General features: G+C 38.1%; 1 protein-coding gene across 1 annotated transcript in view; it reads right to left on the reverse strand.

The window, feature by feature from the left end:
* The window catches only part of LOC150106599 (tyrosine-protein phosphatase non-receptor type 12-like), a 184579-nt gene that overhangs the window by 23218 nt on the left and 135472 nt on the right, over positions 1-25889 (reverse strand). Inside the window, exons 3-4 of the mRNA XM_090393438.1 lie at positions 22736-22941; positions 22533-22599 (exon numbers count right to left, since the gene is read on the reverse strand). Of these exons, the coding sequence (XP_090249564.1) occupies positions 22533-22599; positions 22736-22941 (273 nt within the window). The remainder of the gene's footprint in view (positions 1-22532; positions 22600-22735; positions 22942-25889) is intronic.

The following is a 25889-nucleotide window of genomic DNA, read 5'->3' on the forward strand; positions in this document are numbered from 1 at the left end:
AAAAGTCTGTTCGATCAACAGGAAAGGTCATGGAATCGGTGTGCTGCTCGGGATCAGATCTCTGGTGAGCGTTTTTCTTCGAATCAAGAGGCAATTGCAGCTGTAGAGGGGTATTTTGCAGATCTTACTGAAAACCACTACAGGGACAGGATAATGGCGCTGGAGCATCGCCTGGAATAAATGTATTAATCTTAAGGGAGATTATGTTGAAAAAATAAAAATAATTTTGAAATTATAAATTTGTTTTCTCATTGTTAGGCCGAGAACTTTTCAGACCACCCTCGTATAACCTCTTTGATAAAGGCTATTTCCACATTTTATACCTGAACAGTAAAAATGTACTTCATGTGTTTGTTCTGTCCTCTTCATTATGTTTTTATTATGTCCTCTAATAGAGTCTGGCTTGGTCAAATGCACCAAATTCTTGCTATCTATCTATCCTATACAAACCCTGAACATCAATTAAATTAAAGTTTATAAGGTAATTCCCCTCCATCTCCTGTGAGACAAATTCAGCAACTAATGAACTGATTTTCATAATTATCATCTATGCATAAGGTGAATTCATATATTCAGAGGATTTTGACTAAGTGTCAAAATCCTCTGAATATCTTTGATTTTCTTAACATTCATTAAAATAGTTGGTGAGTAAAACTGAGTACCATATCCCAGTTTAGCATAAAATCACCACATCCATAGCTTATTTAGCTTTCAAAAAGTTTGATATTATTTTTTCCTTCTAAACACTGCTTCTCTTCTTAACTCCTTGCGCTTTATAACACCAACCCCTTCTAAGAGAAGACTATTATGCTCTAAGATGGCAGAGGAAAGGCATTCCTCATGAAAAAAAGAAATAGAAGCCCTTGACATGATTCACAGCAGTAGGAAGGCATGGAACTTTATCAACAGAATTAGGAATGATTTCACTAAGTCAATAGATCATCCACAGGTGATCTATTGAATTAGTGAATTTTGCATTCAACATGAATACAAAATTCCCTAAAAAGTACCCAAAAAATAAGATATTAAGAACCCCAAGTGACTAGATATGGAATAAGATAAGTACCAGATCGACATAATACGGGTGAATGAAACAAAAAAGACAAAAACTGGTGAGATCATTCTGAGCAATAAATACAAAATGTTATATTCAGGCAAGGACAAACAAGGAAAAGAAGGAGTAGCCATTGTTTTCAACACTAAATACGAGGCTAATCTTCTTGAATGGCAGGCAGTCTCCAGTAGAGTGATGTGGGCAAATATCAGAATGGGGAACTGGACAATGAGACTTATTTCTGCCTATGGTCCCACAGAAGGTTCTACTAAGGTAGAAGTGGACAAATTTTTTGAGGCTTTAGAGAAAGCAACTGACACAATGAAAAAACAAAAGTTGGTCCTTGTTGGGGATCTAAATAGCAGAGTAGGAAATGATTGTCAGACATACAAAAATATTTTGGGAAAATTTGGAGAAAAGAGCAAAGCTAATAATAATGGCAAATACCTGTTGGATTTCTGCTCAGGACATGGACTGGTTTTTATTAACACTATGTTCCAACATAAAAATGTGCACAAATTCACGTGGAGAGAAGAGGCAAGGAATAAGAAAAGTCTCATTGACTATGTTATTGTCAACAGTGATGTTTTATGCCTGGTGCAGGACACCACAGTGTACAGAGGATTTGAAACTGGAAGTGATCACTGTTTAGTCTTGAGCAGGACAAAATTGAATTTCATTTTGAAAAGAAGAACGTGTAAGAAAGTTTTAAAGCGAATAAAAGTTGAGCAGTTCTTAGATGTGAACTGTAGATTAAAAAATACGAAAACATGATTGAAGAAAAAATGAAAGAGTTTGAGAACAGGAACCAAACCTTGGAGATTCAGTGGCAAACCTTGAAGAAAACTCTGATTGATTCAGCCAGAGAGGCATGTGGTAAGGTTGTTTGCAAGGATAGAAAAAACAGGACTCCATGGTGAACACAGGAAGTTAAAGAGGCAGTGAAGGAAAAGAAGAAAGCATATCAAACGTTCATGGCAAATAAGTCAGCTAGTGCTCTTAGAGAATACAGAGACAAATGTAAGAAAACTAAACCCTCTGTAAAACTAGCTAAACAAAAGTCATGGGAGGAAGGTCTTTGGCAAGAACATAGAAAATAAATATCAAGAAGGTGATAAGATATTCTGGAGGTTGTTGAAGAAGAAATGGAGGAAAGAGTCATGTAAAAGGAGTTAGAGATGACAAAGGTTACATGAAAACAGGAGAAAAAGATATCCTTGAAGTATGGAGTAATTACTTCAAAAAATTGCTAAACGAAACAAGCAGTGATAGCACAGTGGTAAAAAATACTCAACAGGCATACAGCCAGGAACACATACCCATACTTGAAGTAGAAAAAGCCATCAAATGCTTGAAATATGGAAAGACAGCAGGAGTAGATGATATTCGACCAGTATAACTGCTCAAGTATGAAGTAAAAGTCTTACAGTGGCTGCACTGCATAGTTCAAAAGGCCTGGACAGAGGGACAAATTCCTGATGATTGGAGTAGAGCCCTCATAGCACCAAAACTGAATGTGAAAATTACAGAGATATTTCCCTGCTGAGTGTTCCCGGTAAGATTTATGCAAGTATACTTGAGAAACGGTTCAGAAGAATTGTGGAAGAAAAGCTTGGTGAAGAACAAGCTGGATTCAAGCCAAATACAGGCTGTCAGGATCAGATCTTCATTTTATGACAAATAGTTGAGAAATCATGGGAATATAACAAAGATCTGTAAATAAGTTTTGTAGATCTGCAAAAGGCATATGACAGGGTGCCAAGAAAGAAGCTATTCAAAACAGTACAGTTATATGGTGTCAATGGGGCATTATATCATGTAACACTTAGTGTTTATTTTAGTTGTGAGTCAGCAGTTAGAATTGAAGGAATTACAGGTAAAATGGTTTGATGTTAAATCTGGTGTCAGACAAGGATGTACATTATCCCCTATGTTATTTATTATATATATATATGGATCACATTATGAAGGAAAGTGGTATAAAACGTGATATCAAAATTGGATATGTTAATGTCAGCACTTTGCTTCATGCGGACGATGTTATACTTCTAAATAAATCCGTTACAAGTCTGCAAGATTCCCTGACTAAATTGGATAACTGTTGTAATAGATATGGTATGAAGGTCAGCATTAAAAAGACAAAGATAATGAAAAAAGACAGAAACATTCAAAATATTAACTGCACTGTGAATGGAGAACCTATAGAACAAGTAAAACATTTCAGCTACTTAGGCACGATTTTTAGTGAAGATGGTAAATTAAACATGAAAATAGACAACAGAATCAACAAAGCTGGAATGATAGGAAGTCAAAGCCAAAACATTAAATTAACTGTATACAAGACAGTGTTCAACCAATTTTAACTAATGGATCTGAGAGCTGGGTCAGAAGTAAAACACTTGACCAAAGACTAGAGACTGCAGATATGAGAATCCTGAGAAAGATTAGAGGTGTGAACAGATGGCATCAATGGCAATATCATATTAAAAACGAGGATATTAGAAAAGAACATGACATTGTCAGCATCCAAGAAAGCATTAGCAGAGCTAATCTCAGGTGGTATGGTCACTTAAACAGAATGGACGAGTAAAGATTACCAAAACAAGCGTTCTCTGCCAGGTTGGCAGGAAAACGATCCAGAGGAAGACCAAGATACAGGTGGATTGATCCAGTAAAAAGTGACTTAGAAATATAAGATCTAATAAAGTTGGATTCTTGACTAGTAACAGACTGATTTGGAGGAAAACTGTAGATAGGAAGCTAGTAATGATGTAAATTTTTCATGTAGTACTATCATATCCTGTACACCCCTTGAGGGTACATGGCAGGAATTTGATGATGATGATGTTAAATTAAATATGGAAATAGACAACAGAATCAACAAATCTAGTATGGTAAGAAGTCAAGTGAATTAATTTATATGGAATAAGAGAGAAATTAGCCAAAACACTAAATTAGCTGTATACAAGACAGTGTTCAAACCAATTTTTAACTTATGGATCTGAGAGCTGGGTCAGAAGTAAAACACTTGACCAAAGACTAGAGACCGCAAATATGAGTCCTCAGAAAGATTATAGGCATGAACAGATGGCATCAATGGCAATATCATATTAAAAACAAGGATATTAGGAAAGAACATGACGTTGTCAGCATCCAGAAATGCATTACAGAGCTCAGGTGGTATGGTCACTTAAACAGAATGGACGAGGAAAGATTACCAAAACAAGTGTTCTCTGCCAGGTTGGCAGGAAAACAACCCAGAGGAAAACCAAGATATAGGTGAATTGATATGGTACAAAGTGCTTTAAATGATAGAAATATAAGATCTGATAATGTTGGAGTCTTGACAGGTAACAGACTGATTTGGAGGAAAATTGTAGTTAGGAAGTTAGTAATGATGTAAACTTTTCATGTAGTACTATCATATCCTGTACACCCCTTGAGGGTTATCAGGAATTTGATGATAATGATGACCCCCAAGTGAGGAACAAAATTTGATAAACTCAGATTTCATAATTACTGAACTGAATGCTGCAATAAACCTATTAAAAACTAGAAAATCTGCAGGCCTCAATGATATCCGTAATGAACATATTAAACATTTTGGATCCAGGGCTAAAGAGTGGCTACTAAACTTTTATTGCCTCAGAACACTATGGATACCAACCATCTGGAAGCATGCTAGAGTGGTAGCCTTTCTGAAATCAGGGAAAACACAACTGAAGCAAAAAATTACAGACCTATAACTCTCTACTCAGCAACCTCTTTAAACTCTATGGACAATTAATTTTGAATAGGCTTCAACCCCTAATCAAACCCCATCTTATTGTTGAGCAGGCTGGTTTTAGACCAGGCAAATCCTGTACATCACAAATTCTCAACCTCACTCAACATATAGAAAATGATTATGAGCAAAAACTAGCCACAGGGGCAGTCTTTGTAGACCTAACTGTGGTATACGATGCCATAAACCTTCTCACATTCAGAAATAAAATATATGGAATAACTAGAGACTCTTTAATAAATACTCTTTGAAAACAGATGCGTTTTTTGCAGACCTGGGGGGAAAGAGTCATTGGCAAACCCTCCCCCCACCCCTAAAAAAAAAAACAGCCTTCACCATGGAAGTGTGTTATCACCAGTGCTTTTTTTTCTGGAAAAAAAGGTGGCATTACTCACCACGAAGATGTTATTACAGCAACTTCCACACTTTTAACATATCCTCTGATATACCCTCATCGTCTCTAGATCGCTTCTCGCTTTTGGTATCAACTGCAGAATGACGATCTCGGAGCAGCCATGAGTCCACATATTTGCTAGGATTGAACTGAGTGAGAGGAGGTTCTACTATCTTTATGAACATCAGTGCAGAAGTTGTCTGTACAAGCAGAGATGACCTACATGAAGTTACTATAGGATTCATCCGAGATAAACTACTTTCACATTCACTGGAAGATAACTGTGCCCAAAGTGTGCTTCAGAGGAAGTAGTATGTCCAGGACTTTATTTTCTTGAAGATATTCACGGAAACCATGAACTGCTTCTCTTTCATTTAAGCAAAATTTGCATGCTAACTTTTTAATTTCAGCTTCACCAAATGTCAGATGCTTCCTAGGATTTTCTGGCCAATACTTGGAATCTAAAATCTTAGCACATTCAGGCAAATCAGCATCATCTCCTTCAAGCAGACGCTTTCCAACTTTTATAGAAAGCAGATGAACTTATTGCAGGACTGTGTCTTTCATTTTTGTGGAGCTCAATCCCTTTGAACTTCATGTTCTTCTGACTTTGAAGAGAAATATTGTAGTATGGACCAGGATTTTCAATTCTTTCTTCAAAAAGTTGAACTGTATTCTTTATCTTGCTGTTTGCTTTGTACAAGTCAATATTTCTCTCTTGTAAATCTAGATTTAGTTCACTAAGTTCTTGGAGAGCATCACACATAAGGCCCAAATCAAGAACAAACTTGCATGACGTTATTTTTTCTTAAAAGGCCCTCATAAAGAAAGCATTCTGTTTTGCTTCTTCTGCTGTTTCTTTTGCCTCCAGAAAGTGATGGACAAGGGCTTCAAAGTCTTGCCACACTGCAGAAACAGTGCAAAAGCTAGATGCAACCCAGCGAGTGTTTAAAATTCTGCCAATTTTAAGAAGTTGAAGTTCTAGAGTCACTGCACATTCCTGTAGTTCCCTAGCATTCTTAGGTGAAGCATGATAAGTCATATAAAATTTGTCCATGAAACTCTTAAAGCGATTCAGTCCTGCCACATTGTTCACTGTGTCACTAACAGACAATTCAAGGCGATGGCTAGCACAATGCCAGAAAATAACACTAGGAAACTTCTCTTGCATTAGCCTCCTTACACCATTATGCACACCAAACAACACGGCTGCACCATCACAAATTACATACAATAAATACTCCTTTAAGTAATCTTTGTTGAACCTTGATAATAATCATAATCTTCACAACACTCTCTTTAGCCACTTTTTTTTGACTACAACCCTCATAAAACAGACAATATCAAACACTATTCTCATCCTCTATATCCAGGGTACAACTGTAAAGATAGCTAAAGTTCTTTATAAATATAATCTCCATGCCACTTTCAAACCACACCAGCTGACATTCATCCATTCTTTGAAGGATTACCTTCATTCTCTTGAATATTTTGGAATATATAAAGTTTCTAAGGTACCTTATGTCTGCAACTTCCTGCACTTTGGAGAGATTGATAGAGGAGCTGTTAACATCAACGTAACGTTTGCCATCATCTGTATGGTAAGTCAAGGCAAACCTTTCAGGATACTCTATCACACAGATTTAAATGGAAAAAACAGCCATGCTGCATAGAAGTCACTACATGTATAAGAGCTCAGCCCACAAAAGTCATAGGTGGAATCTGTGAATAAGTTACATTAAACCTGTGGCCCCCACAAATGTGGGAGCCACAAGTTTAACATAACTGCAAGTGTTTTTGGTGCAAAATAAGGAGTAAACAAAAAATTAACAAAGGGTACTAAGAACCGATTACTTCCGCACAACTCGTAAGTACCCATAGGCTATCAAAACAGTTATTTTTTTACAATTAAAAAACAGCCACATGAAAGCGTCCGCTATGCATACTGTGTGAAGTAAAGATGGCTGCAACAAAGGCCAACAATGAAAGATTACCTCTAGTCCCATCAGCGCAGAGCTGCCGATCACCAATAAACCGAATGACAATACAAAGTGCCGTAGCTGTGAAACCAAAATTACTGAAAGAAAAAAAGGTATATTGTGCGATTTCTTTTGCCACTGGCTACATACTTCCTGCGTGAAAATAGATGAATTGGCACACAAGCTTTTTACCAATCTCAACCAGCCTTTCTTCTGTATGATGTACCTCCCCTCCGTAAAACAGCTGCTAAACCTAGGTAAATGAGTTGAAAACCTCAAACAACACCTTAATACTATGACTGATACCTTCTCCTCCGAAAGTTAGAAACTAAGCTTGAGATACTTGACCACCAGCACTTGATCACAAGTACACCCGTGCCCACTAATGAACTTTGTGAACTAATCGCATCAACAGTACACAAGTCGCTCGAGGCCAAAAATAGGAGACCCAACGGTGTTATCCTAAACTTTCCGACAGAAAACAGTAAATCATTAAAAGAAGATGTCGGCAAACTGGCAAGAGAATGCAACTTTGATCCCAGAAATATAGTCATTGTTTTGGACCCATAAACAAAAGAAAGGACGGAACGAACTTTTCACGTCTCGTGAAAGTGACCTGCGACACACTGACATCCACATCCAAATTTATAACAGTGATAAACAACAAGCTAAAGGACACTTTCCCCCAGTCACGCATACATGCTCAATCTGATTTAACTTTTTCCCAGAGAGGACAAAGCCGACAACTCCGAAGACAACTTGAAGAAAAATGCCAAAATGGAGACAGTTGGATGATAGACTACAAGCAAACCAAACTAGTGCAAAAACCAAGTGGCGCCACTAGTAGCCACCAAGGAGACCAGTATGCAGGCACTGTATAGGAAACATGCAAGACTCTTGTGGTCAAATCCATGCCTGGCAGAACTTTGCATATCCACTTCACCAACATCTGTGGCATCAACTCCAATCTTAATAGTGTCCACTACCATCTGCAGTCTACCAAACCCCACCTACTCTTTTTAGCAGAGACTCAAATCTCACATTCCCCCAGCACTATCCAGCACAATCTCACATTCCCACAGTGGATATACACATAGATGCCACCCAAGGGTGGCATCTGTGCATATATCTGCTCTGACATACCCTGCCAGAGAGCAGCTATCCTAGAATCGTCCAACTTCGACCTTCTTTGGCTGAAAATATCCCTCCCCAACGCAGTCAAATTCATCTGCTGTCTCTATCGCTTTCCTAATACCACCAACCACTCTGAGCTCTTTCATTTCCTCAGCTTAAAAGTTGATTTTCCCACTCTCCAGCAGTGAAATCATTCACCTGGGTGATTTTAATGTCCATAACACCAACTGGCTTTCTTCTTCCAGTTGTACAGATCCTGCAGACAGAGATACTGAAACATTTGCCATCATTAACAACCTCACACAAATTGTTCAAAAGCCGACCGGAATACCAGATAACCCGAGCCACTCCCCAAATACTACATCTCTTCCTTACCAATGACCCCTCCAAATATGCAGTGAATGCAGTGAGTCCTCTGGGCAATTCTGACCACAACATAGTACTCATTTCCTCCCCAATGCAACAATGCATACACAGTCACTCCCACACAAGAGTAGTTTGGCATTATAACAGTGCCAAATGGGACCATCTCCAAGACTATTATGCTTCATTCTCATGGTTGGATTATTGTTTCGTCTTCCAGTCCAAACATATGAACTGAACATATCACCAAAATAATCCTCACTGGCATGAAAACATACATTCCCCATCTAAACCCTGGTTCTCCAAAAGATGTGCCAAGGCTGTACAAATGAAAAAATCAGGCACACAACACTGGCTCAAATCAAGAACCCACCCTCCTTCAATGCCTATACTGAAGCCCAAAACAGATGCAAGAAAATTATCAATGCTTCTAAAACAGAATTCAAACGGTCAAAAAGCTGGAAACTTGCAGCCTGTCCAAATGGCAGCCATGCCTTTTGGTCTTTTGCCAAGGCTCAACTGCAACATCACCCACAGAATAAACTAACCTCCTGACTTCACACTTTGCCTCCAATGCACTCATAACCCATAACTTGGAATGACTGCTGCTCAGTCATTCCAACTGCAAACATACAATGCCCTCATATCCTTTTGCCAAAAAAAGAGATCATAAACGTGTTGTGTAAATTAGACACAAAGAACTCTCCTGGCCCTGATGGCATTCCTCCAATTGTCCTGAAGGTCTGTGCACCAGAACTGACTCCTATTATTATTATTATTATTATTATTACGGGCAACTCCAGGGAGTCACTGGACTCATCGAGGGAGGCCCCAAATCATATTCATCACAACTATTTGACATTCATACAGTATCTATCATACCTCGCCTTAAACTCATTCACTGTCACAGCATCCACCATAGACTCAGGGAGCGCATTCCACTCATTCACTACTCTAAAAGTAAAGAACCCAGCTCTAACACCTTTACTAACCACACTTTTGCCCAGTTTCCATGGATGTCCCCTAGTCCTGCCACAACCAGCCCTGTTCTCAAAAATATCTTCTGAATTAATTTTATAGAAACCCTTCAGTAATTTGAATGTCTCAATCATATCTCCCCTTCTCTGCCTATCAACCAATTTTTGCAACCCACAAATCCTCAACCTGTTCTCATACGGTTCATTCCACAGACCTGCTATCATCTTGGTCACTCGCCTCTGGATCCTCTCCACCTCCTCCCCATCAAGAAGAAACCTAGGTGACCAAATCTGAGCACAGTAGTCTAGATGGGGTCTTATCAAGGCTCGATACAGAGGAACAATAACCTGCTTGTCTCTGCTTGTCATCGTATTCTTCAGCAACCAAGTGATTTGATGAGCTGTTTTGGTCACTTTTGCAATGTGTCCCCTAAATTTCAATTCCTTATCTACCAACACTCCTAAATCTCGTGCCTCATCAATTTCCTGGAGCACGGTTCCACCAATGCAGTAAACTGCCGCCAATCTTTTCACCCCAAAATGCATAACCTTACATTTTGCCACATTAAACTGACATCCATTCTCCTTAGCCCAGACCTCCAATCTATCCAAATCATCCTGCAAAATTTTGACGTCATCTGCATTCACTATTGCCCTACCCAACTTCGCATCATCCGCAAACAAATGAACTGTTCCTCTCAGATCATTTCCTATATCATTTATGAACAAATTAAACAGCAGTGGTCCAAGAACAGATCCTTGTGGCACACCACTAGTCACAGGCCGTCTTGTGGACTCTACTCCCGAGTAAACCACTCTCTGATATCTCTCCGTCAACCACCCTCCTATCCATCTCACCAACCCTATGTCCATTCCCATATGCTGCAATTTACTGATTAGAATTCCATGTGGAATCCTGTCAAAGGCCTTGGCAAGGTCCAGTAGAATCACCGTAAACCCATTACCCTTATCCAGTTCAGCCGTCACTGTGTTATAATACGTGAGCAAGTTACTGAGGCATGACCTACCCTTCACAAAACCATGCTGTCCCCGATACAGTATCCCATTTTCTTCTATCCAATCTTGTATTTTCCTCTTGACTATTTTCTCTAAGACCTTGACAATGATTCCTGATATGCTAATCGGTCGGTAATTTACTACAGCAGTCTTGGAACCACCTTTATGCAGTGGAACTATTTTCCCCTCTTTCCACCCGCTCGGGACTAACCCAGACCCGAGACTCAAATTAAACAAAATGGTCAAGGGTACTGACAATTCTTTAGCTGCTTCTCGTACAACACGAGCTGGTATACCATCCAATCCCACAGATGTATTGACATTGAGGTTATGCAATAGACTACTCACCTCCACTTCATTAACCACAATTCCCATATAATCTACTGGTTTATTCGTTTCTGCAATGTCACCACCTGGATGATATACTTTTGCAAAGTGCTCACTCAGTAACTCAACTATCTCAACTGATTCAGTTACCTCCCTACCATCGGCATTCTTTAAAATCAATCTGCCATGTACATTTTTCCTTTTACTTGCTACATATCTAAAAAACTGTTTAGGATTCTCTTTAGCCTGCATGGCCAATGTTCTTTCGTAATCCTTTTTTGCTTTTCTTACCACACTCGTCACCCTTCTGGAATGTGCTTTATACCGTTCATGTGCCTGCCGGTCACCCTTCTCCTTAAATTCCCTCCATAGTTGTTTCTTTTTTTGCAACTCAAGCTTATTGGTGTTATTCATCCATTTAACCCCTACTTGATTTATTATTCAGACTCTAGGTATATAGTTAGCCATTGCTTCATGCAAGCACTTCTTAACTACCTCCCATGCACTATCAACTTCTAGTCCTTGCAGTTGTACATGCCATGGCACTGAACCAATCAAACTCCTAAGCTTGTCATACTTTCCAGCCCGATAATTCCACATGTAGCCTGTCTTAATTGAAAATTCTACACCTTTAGCCACCTCCCAAGTTAAGACCCTATGATCACTCTCACCGATTGGTGGCAATGTGGTCATATTTGTTACAGCCAAATCCTCAGATGTAATTACTAGGTCAAGCACTCTCTGACCCCTAGTATTTTCCATTACATGCTGTCGCAGATAGTTATCCCTTAATAACCGCATAAAATCCAGTTCCTTCCTCCCGTGTGTCCTCTCCTCACTCCAATCAATGCGACCATAGTTGAAATCTCCCATAATAATCACCCTCCTTCCACCCATTTCTTCTATTTGCTTGTGCATACTGTCACCACCATCTTTTCCATCACCTGGTCTATAGCAGCACCCAATTGTATATTTAGTTCTGCTAGCCACAATCTCACACCAAATGGCCTCAAATGTGCTCTTTTCTCTATCCTGCAATTCAACTTCTATTCTCCTTGGCTGGAGCTCATCAGCTATCATCAACAATACTCCTCCCCCCATTTTATTCTCTCTGTCATTCCTGAACACACTATACCCATCACATTCAATCCCACTAGTTATATCATCTACAGTCAGCCATGTTTCACAAATACCTATAACCTGTGGTCTGGAAGTGCCAACCATGGCCAAAAACTCTTCCTTCTTGTTCCTAATACTCCTAGTATTAGTGTACATGAATTTAAGACCCCCATTAGCCCCAACCCTACCTTGATGCCTTATATTAACTATCCCACTCAGATTTGTTGTCCTTATTTGCTCTGGCATATTATATTCATTCTTACATTCAACTGCCTCCATAAGGACTGTATCTCTACTCCCCCCCCCCTAACAAATCTAGTTTCCCTGAATTTGCACATCCACTACATTCAGCAACACTTTCTCAAGTCTTCTTACACCGTAACCATTCAAATGCAAGCCATCCATCTTATATAGATCCTTTCGCCCATCAAACTCACTCCACATATCCACAAATTCCACACCACTCGTCATACATAACCCACGCATAAAGTCATTTGCAATTATAGCCCTCCTTTTAAACATTTCACTGTCATACCGTGGCAAAAGACTAATCATTCTAACTCTCTCACTCTTTTCTTTTGCTACCTCAAACAATTCATTCAGGTCTTCTATCATTTCCATTTTATCTCCTTTCAAATCATTCGTACCTGCCACAACAATCATTTCTTTCACCCTTTCCTTTTGCTCTCTAATAGACGCAGTTACGTCCTTTATGGTCGCACCAGGTTGGTACGATTTTGTCAAATCCTCTACTAACACACCTCGTACTAACGAGTCTCCATACAGCACTCTATCCTTCATTTTGTTCATGTTCACATTCATACGTCTATTTTTCCTGTCATACCTTTTATTATTGGTTGGTTCATTAAGTCTACTTTTGTTCATGCACTCTAGCTGCTGTTTTGCTCTTTCTATCGCACTATTCAACAACGCGATCTCACTCAAAGCATCTATCTCATCTTTTTTGTTCTCTGAGAAACCATTTATACTATCATTCACACTTTCTACATTCACACTCTCACAATTTTCATGTACAACCTTGCCGTTTCTTGTCATATCCCTGTTTCCTTCATTCTGAAGGTTGACAAAAATATCACACTCACGATCCGAAATACACTTCAATTCCGCATTCTCCCTGCATTTTCTACACACATTCAATCCTTTATTATCATCTAACCACACTCCGACCGCACTCCGCAAAGCGTACATTTCACAGCTAGTACACTGACTCATTTCTTTTATGCTACCGTTCTTTGATAACGATGGCGAACCTTGATTACTGGCCGCCATTTTCCTTCGCACAGGTGCCATACTTATCTGTGACGTGTTTTGTCAAATTATACCCTAATCTTTAATAATTATTCAATTAATAAATAAGAGGAAAAAAAGTACAAACATCAGAACATTTAAGTACTAAATATAATTAAATAAAATGAAATATAACTAAATACAGTAACTTAGCTTCGTTTTGTCTTCCACCGTTATGCGTTCGATTCCGACGGTACCAAAATATATTATATCGCGACAGCAACTAACTTCAAAAAACAACCACTGAAGTACACTCGTATTCAGAGAAACAATTTAGCACTCAAAAACGTAGAAAAACGGGGAAAAAAACGGACTATTCACCGATTACCTTGACATAAAGGTCGAAACGTCGAATGTAGATTTTAGTTATCTTAAACTAAAGTTTTTATTCAGACACGGTAGTTGTCTCCATAAGTTTCAAAAATGCACTCCTTTCTGTAACTTGGATGGAGAACTGAGATGCTATCCACTCAGCACCAAGGAGACCCTAGTTGGCATAGTGAATAGCTGATATAGTCACTTCAATAGAGTGTGAGAAAAAAGGTTAACAGACAGATACCTGATGCATGAAAGGGTGGGATGGGGGGACAAACTGATTGAAAGACCAAGATCTCAGTCAATACATGAAATTAACAAAAAGAAATTATAGCTTAATCTAGAAAGAAGCTATGCAATGGAAATAACAACAAAAACTGAATTGTATCATGGTATCCTGCACATCTCACTCCCCTCAATTGATAATTGAGGGGAGCAAGACACACATCAGGAGATATTATTTTTATTTTATATAAAATTAATTTATATATATATATATATATATATATATATATATATATATATATATATATATATATACAGGGTGTTCGGGATAAATTTGACAGTTTCGTAAGGAAAAAGAAAATCTTCTTTGTATCTATTAAATTTAATGAATTGACAAAAAAACATTACAGGCAGAGTTAATTACAATACTATCAACAAGATTTACTCAAAATAACCACCATTAGCATCGATCACAGCTTCAATTCTGGTTCGGAACCTCGAACAAGCTGATGCTACAGTCTCCCTGGGAAGGGCCGCAAAAACTGTTTTAATTTTATCCATTAACTGGGCTTTTGTATTACTGGAAGTGCGATTGGTGTCTTTTTCAACTGCGCCCCATACAAAATAATCCATGGGGTTAAGGTCTGGGGAGTTTGGAGGCCAAACATTTGGACTGGCGAAGTCGTAGAAATTTTCAGACAACCATTTTTGACTTTTCCCAGAGGTGTGGCAAGGGGCCGAATCCTGCTGCCATACATACGGCCTACCATTGCCTACCCTTGTTATCCAGGGCTTGACTACAGTTAGCAACTCCACGAACAAAGCCCGAATTCCAATGCCAGGGTTCTTCAACACCTGTTCCTGCAGATTTGCGAGGAATTCTGCTGCACGAACGCAATTAGATCGTCTGCTAGGGATCTTTCTTCTTGCTACATCCTCGTAGTCACCATTGCAAGTCTCTAGTTCATGCCTGATTGTTTTACTGTATTCAGGGAGCATTGGGCAGCAGTCGTAATATCCTTATTTTGATGGTGGGCACGAATCATCATGATACAAGTTATTCTCTTCCATGATTCAGGTGGGTTCCAGCTATCCATCCTTTCTGACATCTTGTATGTGAATGAAGAAGGGTCCAAACTTTTAAATGAAGAGAAGTGTGTGTTAATACATGTAACTTATGGAAAAATATAATTAATTATAAATATGTCAAATTTATCCCGAACACCCTGTATATATATATATATTATTATATATATATATTTAATTGTATATTACATAAGCAAAAATTATTTTAAAAAATTCAAGGATTAATCAATTTATTAAATGATTTCATAAGGAGTTAGTTATGTGTGACAGTGGGGCATGTGTTCAAACATTTGGAAACAAAATCATGTAAATTTATGGATTAGTCCATAGTGAATTGTGAATTAAATTATACTTCACAAGTAATTATATTATTTTTAGAAACTTTACCAAAGTATAAGCAAACAAAAGTGGAAATAACCTGAAAGGAAATATTCAGTTGTTTACTGATGATGTGAAATTAGGTAGAATAATAGTTAATCAAGGTGATGTATAGAGCTTGCAGAACAATTTAAATAGGCTGTCAGTATGGGCAAAAAGTTAATGGGTGTCAGTTTAATGTGGAGAAATGTAAAGTTATGCATTTTGGGATAAATAAATAGATTAAAAGCCATGTACCACATTGATGGCACTGTACTCCAGGAAACGGATGAAGCTAGAGATTTAAGGGTGGTGTTAGAGTTAAAGTTTAGAGGACATATTGCTAAGGTAGCGCCCATAAGATTACTTGGCTATTGAAGAACACATTAACAAGAAGAGATAAGGAAGTTGTTATTCCTCTTTATAAGGCCTTGAAACATCCACATCTAGATTACTCTGTTCAAGGATAGATGCAGGGGAAATGTTTCAGCACTTGGCTGGAGAGAGAGAGAACATGGGGTCATCCCTGTAAGTTGAATAAAGGTGTGTTTAGTAGGAGTGTGAGGACTAGATTTTTTGCTTGGAAAGTTGTGAATGAGTGGAATGGGTTGCCAGAGTCAGTTCTTTGTCTGTTAATGGGTTTAAGGAGAGATATGATAGATTGGGTCTTCCATAATGAGTCTTCGGACTTCATGGAAATGTCTATATAATAATAATAATATCATCCTGAATAGATCCAGAGGTTGACTGATCACTATAGTATGTTATATTTGAAGCTAGCAACTTACAGACAAGATTCTGTTATTAAACTTTGCCTTGACTCTGATCCTTAATCTGAATATAGCCAAAATTAAAGAAACCAACAAATTTCTGGGAGCAGGTTGATATCTGATGTATTTAACTGCTACTAAAGCTTTGTTAATAAGCAAAGATTTACTAGCAGTTCCTTTGTGCAGAACTTAGTTTGTGCAAAGTTAATTATGCCATTAGTAATTTAAACATTGTTTTCAGAAAGATTTTAAAAATACAGTTAACTTACCATTGATATACACAGTATATATATCAATGGTAATGTTATACATGGGTGGGAGTTGCATATATATATTTATGCAACTCCCACCCATGAAACATTATAATCTCCATGGTATACATTAGCAGCATGGATAGACTACGGATATTTTTTATTTGTTTTTATTAATTTTTTTACATAATCCAGAGACTTTGTTACAGAAACCAAACATGAAATTTTTCAAGCAACTTCAGGCCTCCAATACATGAGGTGGCAGTCTCACACCAGGCAATGAAATTCATCTCTCACTTAAAAGCAATTACAAACATCCACATCCATGGCAGGATTCAAACCCGTAGCCTGCTGGCTGGAGGAGAGTGGATACACTAACCACTTAACAAACCAGGCCAACATCTATATATCTAAAGGAATCTAATAGGAGAGCATTTCTCAGATTCACTCGGAAATTTATTCAAAGTTTAACAAACTTGTACAAAGACAGCATAATTTCAGAAGCCTTCGGACAGAATTCTTCCTATTACTAAAGATGATTCTCTTACCATAATATCTTATAATATCCAATCTGGGATCTTACATATATTTTAGATATAGACTATCATTAATAAAGACATATTTCATTCAGAACACGTGGAATTTATCCATTTTTCTTTGATATGTGGACTCTGGTCTTGAAATGGAATTTTTACTACCTCAGGATAATTCAGAATAATAAAAGAATCATTCAGGTTACTTTTTTAAAATATATTCTTAAGAATGTTATGAAGCACTATATATATATATATATATATATATAGTGCTTCATAACACTATATATACAAAATAGTCACAATACAATATATATATTGTATTGTGGCTATTTTTTTTCATTTGTTTTTGATAACTGGTGATGGACTACTGCTATTATCAATCTGTAAATTTTTAATGTTTATCTGTTTTTTTATTATGTACCTATACATATTTTTATGCATATAGATGGCTATTATACAGCTTTTGAAGTTTCTTTTTATATTATATATACTCATACTTTGCAAACTCAATGTTCCACAGGGTATATTTAAATAATTTTCTTGCATCCTAATAGTATCACATTACTAGACCTCAGAATGTGATACTATTAGGATGAAAGAAAATTATTTAAATATACCCTGTGGAACATGGAGTTTGCAAAGTATGAGTATATGTAATATAAAAAGAAACTTCAAAAGCTGTATAATAGCCATCTATATGCATAAAAATATGTATAGATACATAATAAAAAACAGATAAACATTAAAAATTTACAGATTGATAATAGCAGTATTCCATCACCAGTTATCAAAAATAAACAAAAACAAATAGCCACAATACAATATATATATATTGTATTGTGGCTATTTTGCACTTTATAACGTTTATTATTCTGATCCTTCGTGTAATTATCTACTAGCTGTGTGCTCACTCTGATGATGTGATGAGACAATTGATATAAAACTAAATGTTCTGGCATGTTTTTATCTTAAATGCTTTATTTTTTCCTTGCATAATTTATGCATTTAGTCAGTTTATTAGACTATTAAACTACACAAAGCTCAATATTAAACCATTTGATTCTTTCTTTCTTTTTTTTTCTGAACATTAGATAGTGAAGCACATCATCCATGACCAGGTTTGACATTCTCCACAGAATTTTTCCTTTAAAACACAAGACAGTTCGGTCTAAAATATTATCTGTGAGTTGAATTATTGTATTACTGTGTGGGTGGGTGGGTGGGTGAGGGGAAGGAATAATGCTAGTTGCACAAGTTTTTTAATAAAATGTTGCTTGCTGTATAAGTGTGTACAATATTATTATTACCAAATTTACATATTATGCATTGGAAAAGAAGAGCCTAAAAGGACACAATTTCTTTTGAAATTGTGTCCTTTTAGACTTAAATTTCAAAGGACAACAACTTACTAGAATACAACCTTCTTCCATGAGAGTTGCACTGGTGTTACACTTCTAACCCTGAAAAGGAGCCCATAGCCAATATTAACCTTAATCAAAAAAGTAATAACAGGCAAATATGCAGGTTTTCCTGAGAAAAGTTCATTTTGTAAGTAGTGGAATACCAACGAGATATTCATGCAGAAGGTCATTCTCATAAGCTCTCGTAAATCATGTTTTTATTGTATAGCATGCAGTATAATCCCTTATGCTAAACTTAATTGAAGGGAATAAAGCACAGTAGAAAATTTAGAGAATAACAGATATAGAAGAAAATGTCCAAACTAACTTTCTGTATTTTAATCTTCTTCTTTCTTCTTCTGCAGCTTCTCCCACTTAAGTGGGGTCACTGTTGATGATGAGTCTCCTCCACATCCTCCTGTCTTGGGCTGTCACCATATCTAAGTTCTTCATCCTCAAGTCCTCTTCTACCAGCTCCCTCCATCTCTTCTTTGGCTGCCCACACTTCCTCCTTCCTTGCACATCCATCTGCATGACCATTCTTCCTACATATTCGTCCTCCCTCCTCATCACATGACCAAACCATCTCAACCTTGCCTCCTGTATCTTCGCTCCTAAGTTCGTAACTTTCACTGTTCCCCTCACATAGTCATTTCTCAGATGATCCTTTCTGGTCACACTGCACATCCACCTAAGCATTCTCATCTCTGCTACTTCCATCCTGCTGATGTTATTTTTCCCCAGGGCCACAGTTTCTATAGCATACGTCATAGCTGACCTCACTACTGTCCTATAGATTTTGTTTTCAGATTGATCGGAACCCTCTTATCGCATAACAATCCGCCATCTCCCTCCAGTTCCTCCAACCTGCTTGTATCCTGCATCCCACTTCCTTCTCAGCTCCTCCATCTTCTTCCACTGTTGAACCTAAGTATCTAAAGTCCCTCACCTTCCTGATGACATTTCCTTCCAGCTCCAGGTCTGTCTCCTGGCCGCTGCCCACTGTGCAACACATATACTCTGTCTTACTTCTGCTCAGTCTCATACTTCTCTCTTCCAGTACTTTTCTCCATCTTTCCAGTTTAGTTCCCACTTCTTCTCTTGAATCTGCACACAGCAAGATGTCATCTGCATACAACATTGTCCAAGGTGCATCTTCTCTCACCTCCTCCGTCACCACCTCCATCACAATGTTAAACAGAAACGGACTTAATGCTGCCCTTTGATGCAAGCCAACTGTTACTTGAAAACTTTCTGTCTGTCCCAGACAGGTCCAACACTTGTCTTCACATTTCTGTACATCTCCCACACCAACCTGACATATTTCTCTGGAACCTTCTTCTCCCTCAGACACCTCCAGACTTCTTGCCTTGGCACTCTATCGTATGCTTTCTCCAGATCAATAAATGCCAGATGTAGCTCCCGTTGTTTCTCTCGAAACTTTTCCATCATCTGCCGTAACCCAGATAGCATCTGTTGTTGATCTACCAGGCATGAAGCTAAATTGTTCCTTTGCAATCTCCACCTCCTTCCTCAATCTTCTATCAAGAACCTTTTCTAGGACTTTCACTGTGTGGGACATCAACTTTATTCCTCTGTAATTTTTACAGTCTTGTGCATTCCCTTTACCCTTGTAGAGGGGGACAAGAGTACTCTCCCTCCATTCCTCAGGTATATTTTCCTGTTGGCAAACTTTCATGAACAGGTCCCACAGCAGGTCAATTCCCTCTTTCCCCAGTGCCTTCCATGCCTCCACTGGAATCCTGGAGGGGCCCACCGATTTTCCATTCCTCATCTTTTTCATGGCCTTCGTCACTTCCACTCTACTGATGTTCTGCACCATCCCCTCAGAAGGCTGCCCATCTTCTCTGTGAGTCCTTGCATTTTCCTCATTCAAAAGTCTCTCAAAGTATATTCTCCATCTGTTTCTTATGTCCACATCCCTCCATAATACTCTTCCTTCAGCGTCTTTGATTGGCCTCACATGTAAGATGTCCTTTGCGGCTTTATTTCTACATTTCACTAGTTGGTAAATTTTTCTCTGTTCTTCCTTTGTTTCTAATTGATCATACAGATCTTGATATGCCATGGCCTTCGCCTGTGCCACAACTCTCTTGGTTTCTTGCTCTCTCTCTCTCTGTACATCTCTCTGTCCTCTTCCACTCTTGACTCATCCCACTTCTGCTTTGCCTTCCTCTTAGCTGTCACTGCCACTTGTACATTATTATTCCACCACCAACCTTCCTTCTGCTCTCTAATCTTTCCAGATGTCTCACCAAGCACCTCGATTGCACAGCTCAGGATTACTTTTGAATTATGTTTCCACCAATCTTGTACACTTTCCAGTCCATCCGAAATCCTCTCTAACACCCTCTCCCTAAAACGATTCTTCACACTCTCTTCTTTTAAGCGAAACCAGTTAATTGTCTTCATCCCATGGCTTCCAGAGGTTCTTATCTTCAATCTTATTTTAAAGTCTGCACACAGCAGTCAGTATTGCTGTGCCACTTGATCTGTTGGAATTACTTTACAATTTGTCACAACCTTAAGATGTTTTCTTCTAGTCAAAATGTAGTCAATTTGTGAACTGTTGTTACCACTCCTAAATGTTATCAAATGTTCTTCCATCTTGTAGAAAAATGAGTTCACAATTGCCAGATCAAACGCTACTGCAAAGTTCACAACCCTCTCTCCTTCCTGGTTCATCATTCCCACTCTGTGGCCACCATGCACCCTTTCACAGTCTCTATTCTGACTCCCTATGTGTCTGTCCAAGTCTCCTCAGGCAAACACCATCTCGTTTTCTTCCAGTTCCCTCATTTCTTCATCTAACACATTCCAGAACTCATCTTTCTCCTCTGCTGTACAGCCAACTTGCGGGGCATATACACATAATACGACCACCTGCTCTTCTCCAAGACCCAATTTTATTCGCATGATCCTGTCGTTCCTTCTACCCACTTCCAGTACTTCGTCCTTCATTCTGCCACACACCACAATTCCTACACCATTTCTTCCCTCGTTATTTGCTCCAGAGTAGAACAATTTATATCCATCTCCCAGTTCCTTTGCCTTTCCCCCTTCCACCTTGTCTCCTGAATACATAAAATGTCCAACTTCCTCTTCCTCATCATGTCTGCCACCTCTCTTCCCCTTCCAGTCATGCTTCCAACATTCAGTGTTCCCACTCACAGCATCCTCTCCACCTGCTGGGCTCGCTTCTTTAACCGCACCCGCCCTTGATGAGGTAGCCCTCGTCCACTTCTCGCAGCTGTAGGGCGATGTGGCTGCGCGTCGCTTAAGGGGTACGCCCTAGCCCTTATATCATTTTCTCTTTGACTCATATCATAGCTAGAGCTGGCAGTGAAGTTTTATGACTGGATGCCATTCCTGACATCAACCCTCGCCATTTATCCGGGCTTGGGACCGGCACCTATTGAGGCGAGCTTGCCTCCTTTGGTGGCTGTATAAGACGAAATGACTTAGCAAGATAGGAAAGATTCAACCCTAGCCCTCAAATACTCTAATAGCATCAGGGGGGAAGGAGCAAGGAGAGGAGAAAGAAGCAAAGAAAGAAGGGGAGGGACCAGTCTACAGAATAATATAACAGATGTATATTACATGAAGTAAAGCATGGTCCAGCATCTGGTACCTTGGGTTTGCCATGCCCGTCTCATTAAAGTGAGCCCTTGAGGTTAACTTTCTGTATTTTAATGCAATATTTATATCTTCAGAAATAAAAAACACTATTTTTAAGGAAAGAACATTTCAAAATTTATGCAAGTGTGCATTCAGGATGGAATGTAACTTGGACTCTGTACCATTTTAGTACTATCTCTCTTTGGATTTATAGGCTATTTCAGATTTACATTTTATTGCTTCTGATTATTCTTTGCAAATTTTTTCTTGTGGAGACCTACAGTGTGCATCCCCCCCCCCCCCCCACACACACACAAATCTCATGAACTGGACCTGAATTTTCTGACCAAGAGATTGCATTGTATCAGAAAATTCATATATAAAATTTAGAAAGACTACAGAAAAAACTACTCATTAATACATTCATTCTAAAAACTATACTTTGTTTAATTAAATATAAAGTGATCTTTCTGCTAAAAATATACTACAATATTTACCCCTGCCCGCATCAGTCCCCAGACGTAATCTATAGCACAGATAGTACCAGTTCTTCCACACCCTGCACTGAAACAAAATATAATTTCATGAATTTAAATATAAGTAAATACATAAATAACAATGATAATGCATAAAATTTCATTCTAAAACTCAAAATTCTTTAAAAAAATTATACAAAACAGTAAAATCATTTTAAACATACCTACAGTGAATCAATACTGGAAGTGCTTCTGAAGAGTGACAGTCACGAACCAATCGAATTAACTCTAGGATAGGTAAAACTGACACAGGAACCCCGTGATCTGGCCAAGTAGTATAATGAAATTGACAGATTATCCTTTCTTCATTCTGATAATGAGTTTTCAAGGTACGAACTATGAAATCTGGACAAACCTGGGACCATTTAACCTTAAAATTAAATTGAAATATTTTACAACACAAAGAAAACATGGCAGATAATGCTAGCTATTCATATACGAGGGTGGTCTGAAAAGTTTTCGGCCTCAAACATAGATGGCAACACTATCAGCAAGATTTTTTTTCTAAATTAGTACATCTGTCATAAGCATCGATGTGAAATTGCAAGTCATCCTATCAAGTAGTTTGTTTTATACAGCTGTCTGAAGCAAAAGTGTTGCCTGTATCCTTGAAATGGATAAAAATGAGTATCGTGCGGTTATAAAATTCTTTGTAAAAGAAGGTTTAAAGTCAAACGAAATTCATTCGAAGTTCTTAAAAGTTTATGAGCACTTTTCTCCTTCATTTTCCACAATTAAGAAATGTGACTGAGTTTAAACGTGGCCATACCAGCCTTGAAGAAGATGATCCACATGAAGGACTATCCAAAAATTGTAACAACACCAGAAATCATTCATCAAGTGCACGATATGGTATTGGATGACCGGCGAGTGAACGTGTGTGAAATTGCTGAGACTATAGGCATTTCAAAAGAATGTGTAGGGTAAATTTTGCATGAAGAATTGCAAATGAAAAAGCTTTGTGCAAGATTGGTGCAGCGCTTGCTCACAGCAGATCAAAAAACTTACTCGCATGAAAATCTCTGAACAGTGCTTGGAGTGTTTTAACAAGAATAAAACTGATTTTGTGCATCGATTTATTACTATGGATGAGACTTGAATTCACCATTATTCACCCGAATCCAAACAGCAGTCAAAACATGGACAGAAGCCGGTTATTCAGTGCCAAAGAAGAAGACAAAGTCTGTTCCATCAGCAGGAAAGGTCATGGCATCGGTGTTTTGGAATGCTAAAGGCACTTTGTTTATTAATTATCTTGAAAAGGGTAAAACAATAACCGGGGAATATTCTTCCGATCTTTTAACCAGACTAGATGAAAAAATTCATGAGAAAAGACCCAGTTTACAGAAGAAAAAAATCATCTTTCATCAGGACAATGCACCTGCCCACAAAGGTGTTTTGACAATGAGAAAATTAAGAGATCTGCACTATGAATTGTTGGAACATCCACATTATTCCCCAGATTTGGCTCCCTCTGACTTCTATCTCTTCCCAAAACTAAAACTCTTCCTCGCTGGTCAGCATTTTTTCTTTGAATCAATAGGTGATTGCAGCTGTAGAGGGGTATTTTGCAGATCTTACTGAGAACCACTACAAGGAAGGACGGGGTAATGGCACTGGAGCATCGCTGGAATAAATATATTAGTCTTAAGGAAGATTATGTAGAAAAATAAAAATAATTTTGAAATTATAAATTTGTTTTTTCATTGTTAGACCGAGAACTTTTCAGACCACCCTCGTATTTTACTACTAAAAAGCAAATGAAACAGTAATACATATAAAAGGTGTTTCAAATTAAAGTGCCCTACATTCAGAGTAATCTTTAGAAAGAAACAGTAGATAAAATGGTGGGTACTCTAACAAGATCAGTGGCCATTTCATTGAAAATGAGTGAATGATTACTCTATCCTCTGTGAAATGTTGACACAATAATGTTGAACTTCACTTCCTATTTGGGAAGATGTTTCATCTTGTATCACCACTGTTATGTTCATGCATCCTCTTTGCTGCAGTTGTGGAATAATGAAACTGCTCAATCTGTCCCGATAATGCACAGTTGTGGCTGTGCAGGTCGTAGGTCCGGTTCATTGAATTTCTTCAAAGAAAAACAGCCTGATAATGATCTTGGCCATAAATCCTATCCATACCTTTAGGCAAATGTAAGGAAACTTGTTGAAATGCATAGGAATTCTCTATAGCCTAGATGGTAAAGTTTTGAGTGTTTGCTGTTCAACAAATATGAAAATGTGTTTCATTACTCCATAGGATGTTCCAAACCCAATCCTCACCCACCTCCATGCATGCCAAAAATGTAAATGCAAACATTTCTTGAATGCTGGTATCTCCAATATGCAATTCTTGGCTGTGCTGGAGTTTATATGGTAGTACTGCAATGCTCTATGCAAAGTTCACACTTTGTGAACTTTACATAAAGCAAATCATGTATTGCAAATCTAATTGTCTTGCTATAGCATAAACATTCATAGCATTCTCATTTGACTGCTCAACAACTGCAGTTGCAACGTCTCCAATCATTAGCAGAATTTCAAATTTATGCCTTCTTCCTGGTTTGATTGTGAAACTGAATGTCTCTTCAAATCGACAACCATGCTTTGCACTGCATTTGGTGTCACTGAGGTTTTTTGCAAGGTCTTTAGATATCTACCATTTGGAAGATATCTAAATGGGGAAAATGCTGCTGCAGCATTTTCTCTATTTCTATAGAAACACTTCACAAGCAAGGCAAGTTCAGGCAAAGTGAGACTCATCACTCAAGTCGAATGACTATAGAATCAGTCTTGCTCCTGCATTTATACCACCTTACAGCTGATGTGGTATGCAAATTCTCTATCTTTCTTTGCTCATAATGCCATATTTCCCCTTTCAGTAATTTTTTTATCTATTTTTTTACTGTCAAAATCTCTTCCCCCGTGATCTGGTTAGGGTATTCCCACCAAGTTGGCAAGTATTTTGTCTACTGGTTCTCTACAGATTGCTCTGAATAGAGTACTTTTCAGAAAGCTCCCTGTATATGCAACCATAATAGTTAAGTAATGTTAACTTCCTTGTTTATACTCTTTCATTCATTCATTCATTCATTCAGTCTGTCTTTCCTCTCAAAGGCCTTATATCATAATAATTTATTTAAAAAAAAAAAAAAAAACAGTTAATGCTTTTTATTCCCTTATAGGGAGTGGGTAGGGCCTTTTAACTATCTAGCTTCTGGAGACTGAGTGGACAGCTCAATCTCCACCAGTAGTCAATCAGAGATAGCTGGCCCAAGACTATCACTAATTATAAGCGGTAACTGACAAAGAG

This window comes from Typopeltis vanoorti, chromosome 5, assembly GCF_054136105.1.
Source record: "Typopeltis vanoorti isolate ZY-2024b chromosome 5, IOZ_Tvanoo_1.0, whole genome shotgun sequence".
Lineage (NCBI taxonomy): Eukaryota > Metazoa > Arthropoda > Arachnida > Uropygi > Thelyphonidae > Typopeltis > Typopeltis vanoorti.